The sequence below is a fragment of the Pseudonaja textilis genome, chromosome 4 (assembly GCF_049901715.1).
Source record: "Pseudonaja textilis isolate UNSWEBS1 chromosome 4, rPseTex1.2, whole genome shotgun sequence".
In the NCBI taxonomy this organism is placed as follows: domain Eukaryota; kingdom Metazoa; phylum Chordata; class Lepidosauria; order Squamata; family Elapidae; genus Pseudonaja; species Pseudonaja textilis.
Genome location: NC_141993.1, coordinates 12,877,222 through 12,891,323, shown reverse-complemented (window position 1 = coordinate 12,891,323; position 14,102 = coordinate 12,877,222). Strand labels below are relative to the sequence as shown.

Genomic DNA, 14,102 nt, shown 5'->3' with positions numbered 1-14,102 from the left:
CCTTATTATCTCTAATTCTGGCAGTATTCTTTCCTTCTTCCAGTATTGAGCATATATTATTCTAGCCGCCGTCAACACATGTATTATTAGATAAAATAAATCCTTCCTATATCCTTCCGGTATTATTCCTAGGAGAAAAAATTCTGGCTTAAATGGAATATACTCTCCTACCATTTGTTGCACCCATGTCTATATCAGTCAGTATCAGTTTATGTGCTATGATGAGGGTCAAAAATATTTATTGGGGCTCCAGAGATTGGCTGATCATGTGATCTTCCATAGCAAAGTCCTTTAGTTTGGATAAGATTCCCCACATCATGGTTTTCAAATATTTCTCTCCTGATGTATTTAGCTGGCATGGATGAAGCTGTGGTCAAAATTGTACAGGTAGTGTCATGCCCCTGTTGGAGACTGACTCCGAGGGAGAGGAGGAACAGCCAATAGGGAGTGGAAATGTGGCTCCGGAGGTTGTGGAGGAGGCTGGGGAAGGGCAGAGGCCGGCTGGGCAGTCAGAGGAAGACCCAGGCCCATCCCCTCTCCATCCTAGGGCACGAAGGGAGGAACGGAGAAGGGAACAACATGGCATACAGGAGAGGAAGCGGCCATGATCTCCCTCATTGGATGCAGCTGGGGGAGAATAGTATATAGGAGGGGCGTTTAAAACACAGCATAGCTAGAAGCAAAGCGTGTTTTATTTCTGGCTGAGGTTTATCTTGGTTGGCATTCTTCCAATGGACTGTACCTTGTTATCTTCTTGAACTTTGTAATGAATTATCCTGGTTTGTTGTGAAAATTCCTTCAGTGCAGTTTGTTTTGCTTTTTTTATTTCTCCGTTATCTGTTCCTTGAGTTTGGACTGTATTTCTTTCTTTTGGAGACTATTTTGGAAAGAGTTTAATCTTCAACTGCGAACAATTGAATAGTGGGGCCAAGTTGGAGGCATTAAAGGAAATTAATTTACGTTTGGGAATTTATTACGTGCGTGCTGCTTCCTGGGTGATCACAGGTAGTCCTTGTCTTACAACAGTTCATTCAGCGATGGTTCAAAATTACAACATCACTGAAAAAAAGTGACTTATGGCTGTTTTCCACACTTACAACCAGTATAGCATTTTCCCAGGGTCACGGGATCAAAACATAGGTGCTTGGCAACTCGCTCATATTTATGATGATTGCAGTGTCTCCGAGGTCATCTTTTGCTACCTCCTGACAAGCAAAATCAATGGGGAAGTCAGAGTCACTTAACAACCATGTTACCCATTTAACAAGTGCAGTGATTCACTTAACAACTGTTGGAAGAAAGGTCATGAAATGGAGCAAAACTCACTTAACAAATATCTTGCTTAGCAACAGAAACTGTTGGGTCTCAACTGTGCTCGTAAGTTGAGGACTACTTGTATTTGCCTAAAAATGAATGAACCAAGCCAACAAACCATCTTCTGCAATATTTAGGAAAACTGATGGCAGATGTTGGCTGTCTTGAGACACAGAAAGCTTAAAACCAGGGGTCTCCAAACTGGGCAACTTTAAGACTTGTGGACTTCAACTCCCATAGCAGAGCTGGCTGGAGAATTCTGGGAGTTGAAGTCCACAAGTCTTAAAGTTGCCCAGTTTGGAGAGCTCTGCTTAAAACAAATGATGAAACTTAGGAAAAAGACTGGTGGTTTTGTCAAGAGCAGTGGTGGTATCCTACTGGTTCGGCCCGGTTCTGCCAAGCCGGTAGCAGTGATGAGCAGTGGAGATGGAACCAATTCTCTCCACTGCTCTGCTGTTGGGCCCGCCTGCGCAAACTCACCTTTATCTTCTGCTTTTGAAGTGCAGCTGCTTTGTGCGGCACAGAAGAGTGCTGCACAGCAGCTGCTGAAGTGACCGGGAGAGTGCAGGCTTGCAGGAAGCAAGTTGGAACGCCTCAGCACCTGCACAAAGTGTGCGCTTGGTGCATGCGCGCATGCAAAGTGCACCCACCAAGCCACGCCCACCACTGGTCAGGAGAATTTGCTTTCTGGACTTGTCAAGCTGTAATTGTTGTATGACCAGGAACAGGTGCATTATTTTATTCTGTCTGAAGAATAATGGCTACCGTGGCACCTGTTTCAGGCTCCAACGCCACACAAGGTACTACCTAAACTTTTTTATTCAGACAAGCTACAGAATTTCTTTCCTGTTTCCCTGAAGGGGTACCTAGATGTTATCTACACGGATGTTAATATTTTGTATTGCAAGTATCGTAGCGCAGTTTATACATAACAGGGAGTAATAAAATATTTAACAAAGAGGGACCTCGTTATATCTACCGGTAGTTATGAATGTTATGCTAACACTCAACATTGACCCCAAATGTAGGTATAGGATCTGGGGGTGAGGGCCAGTTATATAAACGTTTCCGCATCATGAAATTCAGATTGCAGCTCACGCTTGGTTTTCAAACTGTTTATTTTCTCTTCTTTTTCTTTCTCTTACAGTCTGACACCAATGCAAGCTACCTTCGAGCAGCCCGAGCAGGCAACTTAGAAAAAGCTCTTGACTACTTAAAGAATGGAGTGGACATCAACATTTGCAACCAGGTTGTAACAATATTTCATCCGCACATGTTTTGTTTTTACCTATGCTTGTGTCGGTGTCTTGAGAGCGCCTGTCCAAGAGTTCAGGATAAGCTAGATGTTCATCTGCCAAGGCTGGCTGGGGATTATGGGAATTGTAATCCAGCTCACTAAGAGGGCTTGAGGTTCATTTAAGCAGTCAAAACAACATATTTCATGTCCCTTGGGCATTATTATCAGTGTTGCTACTACTACAACAACTAATAACAACAATAATTCTGTGGTTAATGAACACAAACTAAAAAGATTAATGGATGGATGGATGGATGGAGAAAGAAAGAAATAAAGATACCATAGATAGATAGATAGATAGATAGATAGATAGATAGATAGATAGATAGATAGATAGATCTTAGTTGGGTAAAATAAGTGATAAGAAAGAACAATGATATTCAGATATATTAAAGCTAAAGTCCCATGCATCTAAACTAAGCCCCATTGAACCTCAATCAATCAGAATAGAGCTGGAAGGAACCTTAGAGCCATTTCAGATAAGTGATTGTCCATTGTCCAGTCTCTTTTTAAAAACCTCCAGTGAGGAAGCACCTACAACTTCTGAAGGCAATTGATTAATTGTCCTCCCTTTTAAGAAGTTTCTCCTTAATTCCAGATTGCTTTTCTCCTCGGTTAGTTTCCATCCATCGTTCCTTGTCTTTCCTTCAGGTGTTTGGGAAAATAAATTGACTCCCTCTTCTTTCTGGCAGCCCTTCCACTACCGGAACACTGCTACCATGTCAACTCCAGTTCTTCTTTTCTCTAGACTAGACAAACCCAAATCCTGCAACCATTCTTTATATGTTTTATTCTTCAGGCCTTTAATTATTTTTAGTTGCTCTTCTCTGCACTTTTAACAAAGTCTCAACATTTTTTTTGTAATGCCCAAACTGGATGCAGTATTCCAGGTGTGGCCTTACTAAGGCTTTATAAAGCCACACTAATACTTCACACGGTTTTGATTCTATGCCTCTGTTTATACAACCAAGGATTGTATTAGCGTTTTTTGGCGGCTGCTGCTGCACACGGCTGGCTCATGTTTAAAGGATCATCCTCTGGGATTCCAAAACTCCTCCCACAATTAATGTTTTCGAGCCAGGTTTCACCTAATCTGTACTTGTACCTTTGGTTTTTCCTGCGTAGGTATAAAACTTTGCTTTGCTCCACATTACATTTCATGTTGTAGGATCGGGCCCATTGTTCAAACCTGTCAAGATCTTTTTGGATCCTGAGCTTGTCTTCTGGGGTGCTGAAGTTATTTATATTGAAGAGTACTGGGCCTAAGAGGGAAGTTTGTGGTACCCCATTGCTTCCTTCCTTCCATGCAGATGTAGTAGCACTAACTACTACATTAAGTACCTCATAGGATTTACTTCCCTAGATTGCATTTGAAGTGTCTTCTGAACCCTAGAAGTTCTTTTCATGTTGCCCTCATTTAGGCTGCTGCACTGTATTATCTCCATCTTGCTTTAAAAGTCAGCACTTTGGAATCTAATGTGTGCCTATCAAGGTGTTTAATTATAACTTGAAATTAACCCATCTGGATTTTATGGAGATACACTAATATCAAACATATGATTCCATCTTTGCTTGACAGGAGAAATTGGTTGGCTTTGATAACAAGGGGCACTCATTACAGACGAATTGGGTGCTGAGATTTCCATATAGAAGAGTACTTTGTCCTTTGATACTCTAGACATGGGATACCATCTTAAAGTAGATTCAGATTCATATTAACAGAGTTGGAAAGGACCTTGTAGGTCATCTAGTCCAACCCCGCTCCCAAGCAGGAGACCCTACACCATTTCTGACAGATGGAAGTCCAATCTCTTCTTGAAGGTCTCAAGTGATGGCGCTCCCACAACTTCTGAGGGCAACTTCTGTTCTGTCGGTTGATTGTTTTCACTGTCAGAAAATTTCTTCTTATTTCCAGGTTGAATCTCTCCTTGTTCAGTTTCCATCCATTATTCCTTGTCTGGCCTTTGGGTGCCTTGGAAAATAGTTTGACCCTCTCCTGTCTGTGGCAGCCCCTCAGATATTGGAAGACTGCTATCATGTCTCGCCTGGCCCTTCTCTTCCCTAGACTAGCCAGGCCCAGTATTCTGTCCACTGAACCCAGCCTCGTGCTGGCATCTCTACCCCTGCTCCTGCGATATGGGATGAAAGGGATGAAAGATTACCACCCTTTTACTATTCTGTCCTCTATAATTACTGACTGAATGTATAAAGGCAGATAGATACCTCCACAAAGCATCCATACGAAGTCTTTTTATTGGTTCATCAGGTATCCTCAATATAAGTTACAGTTACATCGAGATTCCTCTCAATGTCCAACTCTTTGCATAGCTGACTTTCTGGTGTAAAAGGATGGTAATCTTTCATTCCTTCCATCCCATATCGCAGGAGCAGGGGTAGAGATGCCAGCATGAGGCTGGGTTCAGGCAAGAGTGAAGGAACTTCCCCCAACCCACCAAGGGGTCAATTCAGTGACCAGTCAGGATTACAGATGTGGCCACATGACATGGGCTACATTTCCCAGGATACCTTAACTACATTTACCATGATGCATTCCCTTAAGGGGACAGCTCCCAATTCCTAACTAACTATATCAATTCCCTATCAACTATAACTGGCTGGACAGCACACCCAGTTCCTGCAACTGTTTTTCATATGTTTTAGTCTCCAGTCCCCTAATCATATTAGTTGCTCTTCTCTGTACTTTTTCTAGAGTCTCAACATCTTTTTTATAGTGTGGTGATGAAAACTGGATGCAGTATTCCAGGTATGGTCTTACTAAGGCTTTATAGGAAGATTGAAGCCACAACAGTACAGTTTTAGGAATTAAAAGGAACCTCCAGCTGAGGAAGTATGTATGGGAGCCCCATTTCAGTGACATCTGTAAGGTGAAGGTGTCATTTGGAAATGAAACAGCCCATAAGTTTGTGTTTCTGCAGGGGATGGGCGGAAGTTGCCCTGTGGCCTCCCTGGGCATGGTGCCCATCAGGGATGCTCCAAAACGGATAACTTCCAGAATTCTCTGCCAGTGTTGGAATGTTCTCTCTTCAATACATTTGATGGAAAGGTTGCTGACTATCATCCATGTTCAACATGCTATTCATGTAAAACATAAGGATAACTGCACTTCATTTTCTATTAGACTGATGATACATTGAATTACAAAGGGAGTAAGTAATGAATTAGAAATAGATAAGCCCTTCCTCTCTCCCTCCCTCTCTCTTCCCCTCCCTCCCTCCCTGTCTTCTTCCCTCTTCCTCTCCCTCCTTCCCTTCTTCCCCTTCCTTGCTTCCTCCTTCCCTTCCTCCCTCCCTCCCTGTCTTCTTTCCTCTTCGTCTCCCTCCTTCCCTCTTCCCTTCCTTGCTTCCTCCCTCCCTCCCTTGCTTCCTCCCTCCCTCCCTCCCTTCCTCCCTGTCTTCTTCCCTCTTCCTCTCCCTCCTTCCCTTCTTCCCTCTTCCATTCCTTACTTCCTCCCTCCCTTCCTCCTCTTTACTTTCTCCTCTTCTCTCTACTTTCCCTCAAGCTCTCATCATGCTGGAATGTGACCTTTAGGCCTCTTGAGTTATCATCTGTTGTTCTGAGCTCCCTGCGTCAATCTCTCCCCTTCTCTTTTCTTTTTATCAGAACGGGCTGAACGCTCTCCATCTCGCTTCCAAAGAAGGCCATGTAGAAGTTGTGTCAGAGCTGATCCAGAGAGGCGCCAATGTGGATGCGGCAACCAAGGTCTGGAGCTGGTATATGAAACTTGCACTGCTTTCCTACTCAGGCCCCACGCCCGCGGAGGGCAACTGAAGGAAGAAAAAGGCCAGAGGTCCCCAAACTTGGCAACTTTAAGACTTGCAGGCTTCAACTCCCAGAATTCCTCAGCCAGCATAGCTGGGAGTTGAAGTCCACAAGTCTAAAAGTTGCCAAGTTTGGGGACCCCTGCCTTAAGCCTTTAGCTGAGTGGTAAAGGGGTGGTGGGAGGTGCAGAGGAAAGGGAAAATGTTTTGGGGGACGTAGAATTGTTGATGTAGAATCAGGGACCAAAACTAGGCAAAGGCTGGTCAGGAGATGAATCTGTCTCATTTCAGCTTGTCGGCTTCCTGTAATGTCTGTGATTATGAAGAACTAGACTGACCAAATGCCTGTCAGTCTCCCAGATCTTCTTCCTAACATCATTTCCTGCTTGGCTCTTATTGGCTGCCATGGCAACAGGCGGGGGGGCAGGATAATTGGGGCTTTTGGGGGAAGAGTGCTGGAGATTGAAGTTGTGTGAACTGTAAAAGTTGGGATGCTTTCCTGCTTACTGCGGCAAATGCAGCCACTTAGGTCAACCCTCTGGGCATAGTAGATGTGTGAGGCGCCACCTGAAGATGACATTATACACACCTCAGATTGGATGTCCAATTTGAATTGTTGAGGGTGGGGACTTGGGCAGTAGTGGGATTCAATTATTTTTACGACTTGTTCTGGGGTGGGTGTGGCTTGGTGGGCATGGCAGGGAAAGGATACTGTAAAATCTCCAGTCTGGGGTGGTATTTTCCGGTTCTCCAAACGACTCAAAATTTCCGCTACCAGTTCTCCAGAACTGGTCAGAACCTGCTGAATGCCCACCTCTGGACTTCGGATAACTTTCTATATGTAATTGCTACATCTTTTGCCTCAGATCTTGTATTTCCTTTGTGGCTACCACTTCTTATCTGGTAAAAGTACTTTTCTCTATAATGATGGAATCTAAAGGTTTTCTTTCTTAGATTTTGAATGGAGGCACATGACATTGTACAAGATCTGAGGCAAAAGGCATGGAAATTACATGCAGAAAGTTATCCCATGTCCCCACCCCCAACAATTCAAACTGGACATCCAATTTGAGGTGTGTATAATGTCATGTGGATTTACATCTTCAGATGACGTCTCACACATCTGACATGCCGAGATGGTTGACCTTGGCCTAGAAAAGAGAAGTGGCTGCATTTGCTCAGTAAGCAGGAAAGCATCCCAACTTTTACACAACTTCAACCTCCAGCACCCTTCCTTCCACAATGCCACAGTTCTCTTAACATGCTTTGCTGAAAAGCCACAGCCGCACAGTGGTTTACCATTCCCACGATCAGTGTCACACAATACCCTGAGCACAAAGACCACATCCCAGTCAAGTGGGTTTGCATCCTAAAGACCTTGAATTGGACTGCCACTAAGCCGGGAAAGTCTTTGCAATGACAGCTTGTCGGTGGCCAGCGCCAGTGTGTTCAAGAGCAGCAATCCAATGTTTGCAACATCTGGATTGCCAAGAGTTTATTATCAGGCGGACGGGAAGAGAATTTGGCTAGGGGTTCCATCAAATGTCAGAGTCAGGACCACTAGAACCCACACTTGGGCAGTCTGAAACATTTTGCACACTCCTAAACAGTCAGAGCTTCCCGGTTGCTCGATTGTGCCATAGTAACCGACTCTCCAGCACTCGGCTGTGTTTGTGCAGAGTCGCCATTTTCATTCTCCTTCAAGGTCTCCAAGGGAGGGCTGGTACGGTTCTTCTGCAGGAGCAGCAGACCTGCAGACCTGCTCCAGGGCTGGTGGAGGGCAGCAGAGGAGGCAGAGCTAATAGCCCAGGCTAGAAGAGAAACAGGATGGATGCAGCGCACAGTAGCAATATCAGAATCAAAAATGGGAAATTAAATATATCTGCAAGTGAAAAAGTAAAATCAAAGGATAAGAATGTTGCATTTCACCTTGTAATGTTAGCTCATGGTCCAGTATAATATGAATAAATGGCAGAAATCTTAGGTTTGCAAGAGTGTTAAGATCAAAAGGAGTGCAGATATTTTCCTTTCCTAATTTGAATTATCTGTGGCTTTGTCACAGCCAGAGACAAAAGATTATAAACCTTGACTGTGGCTAAAAGAAATACACTAGCTCCAATAAACTCTAGCCGTCTAATAACTTCTCACTTTGTGTGAAAAAACCATCCTTTCCCCAAGCCCTAACATCCTTGTGCAAAAGAGCTCATGCCTGTTGTGCAAGTACCTGTGTCATTTCCATTGTAGTGTCTTGCCATGCTGCAGATGCTGCTGTGTGCCCACTAAGGGTGCCCACGGGGTGTGTATGCTGGGCCTGATCACAGCCGATCACAGTTTGTGGTGATTCCTGCGAATTAAACTCAGGGGAAGACAAGTTGCCCAAATGATCCAGTGCCATGGGCGAACCTATGGCACACGTGCCACAGGTGGCATGCAGAGCCGTTCGTGCTGGCATGCGAGCCACAGGAAAACTTACCTCACTGCGCATGCGCATGCCTCACAGCTGATTTTCAGCCTGTTTGAGGCCTTTTTCAGCCTCCCAGAAGCTTGAGGAAATACCAGAAGTGAGGAAATGGGCCCATTTTTCGGCCTGCAAAGCCTGCAGAAGCTTTCCTCAAGCCTCTGGGAGGCTGAAAAAGGCCTCAAATGGGCTGAAAATCAGCTGGGAGACGCAGTGCGGATGGGGGTATTGCATGCGCATGTGCAGGGGGTGTGGGGAGGTACATTGCCTTTTGGGTGCTGATGCAAGCACGTGAGCTCAAGTGCACACACAATTTTTGGCACAGGAGCCCCCCAAAAAGGTTAGCCACCTCTGATCTAGTGAATTCTCTTTCACAGCGTCTCTCTTCCTGAAGCTCAGTGAACTGTTGGAGCAGAAGAGCTTGTTCCTCGGTGCCTAAATCTCCAGTGGGTCTTATCCCAAAGCTGTCCAGTTATGCGCAGAATCCCTGCGTGGGTCATCTGGGGACCGCTGAGCTGTAAACAGGCTCATTGGTGTCTTCCTGCCTGACCCTGTAGTTGGAGGGCCTGGCAGATTTTTCACATGCCATTCTCATCTCTCCTTACAGAAAGGAAACACAGCTTTGCACATCGCATCCTTGGCTGGGCAAACCGAGGTGGTGAAGGTGCTGGTTACGAATGGGGCCAATGTCAATGCACAGTCGCAGGTAAAGCCATATTTACTGGAACCCTGCTCTGCTGGCGGGGGAGGGGGGGCATGGACAACTTTACCCTCTCTCCCTTTCTCATCGAAGCCCTTTTAACCTCTTTGCTTTCCTCCTGGAACTTCCCTGGAATTAACATTGGAAGCTGTTGGGCAAAACCTATTGCCTCAAATAGAATAGACAGAATTCTTTATTGGCCAGGTGTGATTGGACACACAAGGAATTGTGAATATAAACCAGGGGTCTCCAAACTTGGCAACTTTAAGACTTGTGGACTTCAACTCCCAGAATTCTCCAGCCAGCTGGCTGGAGAATTCTGGGAGTTGAAGTCCACAAGTCTTAAAGTTGCCAAGTTTGGAGACCCCTGATATAAACCAACCTTTTCAGTTACTGTTTCCTTCCTCCCTATTAGAAGGATAAAAATCTCTGTCAGCTTTGGAAGCCATGTTCCATGCTGCCGCATAGCCTGAGTAGCTCTAAGCAGACAAAACAAAATTCTTTTGTTACTTCAAGGTCGTTGAGTATGGCGCGGGATGAAGTAAGGATCTTGCTTTTGGACGGATGGTGATTGGGCCATGTGATGTGATGACGGCCAAGAGGGGATGGATTTGTAGTTTGGGAAATTGTGGGAAGCCCGAAAGCTTTTAGATTCGGGATTCCACAGATGTGCCAGGTGCTGTTCTAATAAAGGTACCTTTGCATATGTTTGTCTCCAAGTTACTGATTGGAATGGAGATTTGCTGGAACGCTGACAATCTCCCCAGCTCAGATCCCAGGGGAAGTCAGCCTGCAGTATGTATCTGAATGTGGGAAGCTGGACATCAGGAGGATAGAGTGGGGCTGTCCGGTGCTTTGGATTTAATTCCCCAAAAGTGCTTTGGCATATTCAGGAGTTCAGACATGCCACCTTTCAAACAGTTGCCACCTTTCCTGGGATGAGCTGCCAGCTACAGAGGACAACCATGCAATGTCAGAAAAAGATGGGACTGATTTGAAGGGTGATAAATAGGAGCAATGTACTTTCTGGAACTGAATTTGAAGTATGCTTGGAAGCATCATCCATTTAAACTTCCATTAAGGTTTATTGTTTCATGCCCTGTCGGTTAGGCTCTGCATTGTGGCCCCAGTGCAGAAGGTACATCACAAAACAAATCATTGTTAACATTTAGTCAAACTATTTAAACATCAAAAGACCAAATGGTAGTGAGACTGCAGACAAAGTATCCCTGAGATCAGGGTAGGTCACACGGCTGTGACAAACACAGAACAACAGAGAAACTTTGCCCAACTATCAGCTGATCCTGACTCTTATAGAGTCTGTCAAACATTATGGGTGAAAAAAGACATTTAACAGACACTTTATTTTCATTGGCTGTGGAAAGTGGGATAATATTTCGCTGTCCTTTTTTCATGACTCAGCTTAGGTTGGCAAAAGGACACATTTCTGTCTCATTCTGATTGCTCAAACGGATCCCTCTGTTTGCATTTGGGTTCAGCTTCATCAATTGCCATCCAGTTAAGGAGGAAGAGCTCAGCACTTCCTGTCCATCTCATTCACTAGAGACCAGTGACGTTCCTCAGATGTTCTTGGAGTTTGACAGCTGTTGTCCTGCCATTATGTCGCCCTTGAGCAAACAGGGGCATCTCAAGGAAAAGATCATCCGAATCAAATATCTCAGCCCAGAAAAAGGGGTGTCCTCAGACATCTCCTCCCTTGGCTGGAACCTGTCCGAGTCACACTGCTTACTTCTCCACTCCAACATTTCTCCCATTACAATTTTCAGCTAAGACCCACCAAGGATCTGGTTGTGGCTTATATGGCTTCAGCATTCATCCTAGGGGTGTTTCAAAAATTATCCTACACTTTTTCAACAGGAATAGGTTGTGCCACATTTTAGTGGGAAGCATAGATTCTCAATTCTTTGCTGTGAAGAAACGTTCTTCCCTAATGCTGGTGTTGAATGTCTGTCCTTCTTAGCATTTCCTCTTTCCTTCTCTTCTAAGGAAGAGGCTGCAGACATAAGTGTTGTGTCAGACAGGAGCATCCAAGCTAGGGAGAGGGAGTTGTGACCTCATGGTACCAACTCCCCTCCAATTGTACTTGTGACGTATCATGCAAGAATATAAGGGAAGAACGTAGCCCATTATTTCCTTATATCCATGGGGATATCATGGCGAGCTATGCCCATCTCTTGAATTAGAGTTGGCCATTTGCAAGATTCTAAACTATCTACACACATCAATCCAGTGTTTATGACTGAGTTTGCTCAGAATCTTAATTTTTAAATCATGGACATTGTTGTGTGGACAAACTGAACGCATAAAGTTCTCGCTTGCTTTTCCAGGTAAAAGCAAAGCAATATCTTTGTTGTTCATCTCTTTTTGTACTCTGTCAATTACAAAGGATATTTTTCAGATAGAGAAGCACTGAAAAACACGTTTCCAAAATTGGCTCAGTCACCTTGGCATTACCCGCTTCAGCTTTCTACAGTCCTATGCCTTCGAGATGTGTAGGATTGTGAAAAATTTCATTTTTTTTCCTGTTTTCCCTAGAATGGCTTCACACCACTGTATATGGCAGCTCAAGAAAATCACTTGGAAGTGGTTAAGTTTCTTCTTGATAATGGAGCTAGCCAGAGCCTTGCCACTGAGGTAAATGTACTCTTTATATTTTCTCTTTATATATATAGTCTTTACCAAAATATTAACTGTATTGTTTGATCATGTTATATAAAATAAATGAAGATGATTAGAGGCGAGCCAAGATCAGACCTGCCTCATAAGTACTATCCCAAGAGCTGTTCTTCACAAAAAAAGAAAGAAAATAAAGAAAGGAAAGAAAGAAAGGAAGGAAGGAAGGAAGGAAGGAAGGAAGGAAGGAAAAGAAAAAGAAAGAAAAGACTCATAGGTGGCTGGTACCCACACAATCTAACTTCACTTTATAACACATAAAGCACATATAGCACATGTTTTTATGGTATTCAACAGCCTTCAACCCTATTTTGGTTGATCTCAACGAACATAAGCGGATCCAGGAAGTCCTTGGGTGGGAGATTACCCCAAAACCTAAGGCCTTCTAAACCAGCCTGGAAAGTTAATAAAAATCCAGTCTAAAGGATTTTAACTGTAACTCCTGTGAGTCATTTCAGTCAGTGTGATGGATGTTCCCGGGCAACATGTTTTTCCATCCGTGGCTACTGATTGTAAACAGGACCAGGTGGACAACTTCCTCGTGTTTCAGAGTGTAAATTAAATGCCTGCAGATCCAAACTGTTTCTCTGATGAATGCTCATCTTCCTGAGTCCAGGTATTAACATGCAAAACATAACATGGTCTGCTTGGTTGTCTTCTGTTGTATTATGTGAACCCAATCAAAGGTGGCTTGGTAAACAAGTTGGCTTTGCCATAGGGAAGAAGGTCCCACATTCACAAACTACAAACTTCCAAGTGTCCAGATTCTTTCCCCAGGAATTCAGGAAATGCAAAACCTCGCCTAACGGGAGGCCCCCAAGCAGGGAAGGATGTTCTGTGCCATGCTTGTCGCCACTTTCTCCGGCATGAACTCCTTCAACTTTTTATGCAGTGAACTTCTGCGGAAGCTGACCCACTCTGTTCAGGACCCAAAGGGGGTAATGATTATAGGAGTTCATCATATTGATTGAATTCAGTTTGTGTGAATTCAAGGGGAAGTTCTTCGGACAACATTTTGGGAGCAGAGCTCCTCACCTGCCGCCTGTAGACAGGTGGCTCTTGGCCAAGAAATCACAGGTGCTGCGGATGCATCAAGAGAGGTTTACAAGAAACCAAACAGCCGTTCTCCAGTCTGCACATTCCGTATCACAATCCACGTCCCATCCAGTTGTCTGGTAACCCCCATTGTGTTACTGACTTGGCCAACCACTTAATACCCTAATCTTGAAGTTCCACTTTTGCTGAAATATATTGTGCCTTCCACTATAGCTTCAGTTCATTGTATGATTCCTTCTTTTACCTTTATGAGACAGCTATTGGTGATTGTAAAATCCCTTCAACTTTGCGAAGGAAGCAGCATAATCCTTCTTTTACAGAGAAATAATTGCCACGAGAAACGTGTGCATAGTTCTCTTCAGACAAGTGATTTCCAGATTTTCTCTTCCTTGTATTGAAACACTGACAAAAGAGTACTGCAGAAAGATCTATCGGTATAAACGTGCTTCTTTGCTGGCACTTTCAAGAAAAGTCCAGCGATCAGCTGTTGTAACGTCTGCTGATGGCTGCACCTTGTTCCTTTGGTAGGATGGCTTCACCCCGTTGGCTGTGGCTCTCCAGCAGGGTCATGACCAGGTGGTCTCCTTGTTGCTGGAAAATGACACAAAGGGCAAAGTCCGACTCCCAGCGCTCCACATCGCTGCACGCAAGGATGACACCAAAGCGGCTGCTTTGCTACTGCAGAACGACCACAATGCCGATGTGGAGTCCAAGGTTAGTAATGCAACATTTTTTCTTCTTCAAAGGACATTGATTGATGTGAACTCTTCCTCTGCTGCTCCTTGACGGGAGTTTTGATCATGT

The 14,102-nt window shown here is 44.3% G+C and overlaps 1 protein-coding gene across 10 annotated transcripts in view; it reads left to right on the top strand.

Annotated features, from left to right (window-relative positions):
- The window catches only part of ANK3 (ankyrin 3), a 318,758-nt gene that overhangs the window by 185,210 nt on the left and 119,446 nt on the right, over window positions 1–14,102 (top strand). For all 10 annotated transcript variants that reach the window (XM_087932241.1, XM_087932252.1, XM_087932247.1 and 7 more), the window contains 5 exons: window positions 2,462–2,563; window positions 6,233–6,331; window positions 9,456–9,554; window positions 12,105–12,203; window positions 13,827–14,012. In XM_087932241.1, the coding sequence (XP_087788367.1) occupies window positions 2,462–2,563; window positions 6,233–6,331; window positions 9,456–9,554; window positions 12,105–12,203; window positions 13,827–14,012 (585 nt within the window). The remainder of the gene's footprint in view (window positions 1–2,461; window positions 2,564–6,232; window positions 6,332–9,455; window positions 9,555–12,104; window positions 12,204–13,826; window positions 14,013–14,102) is intronic.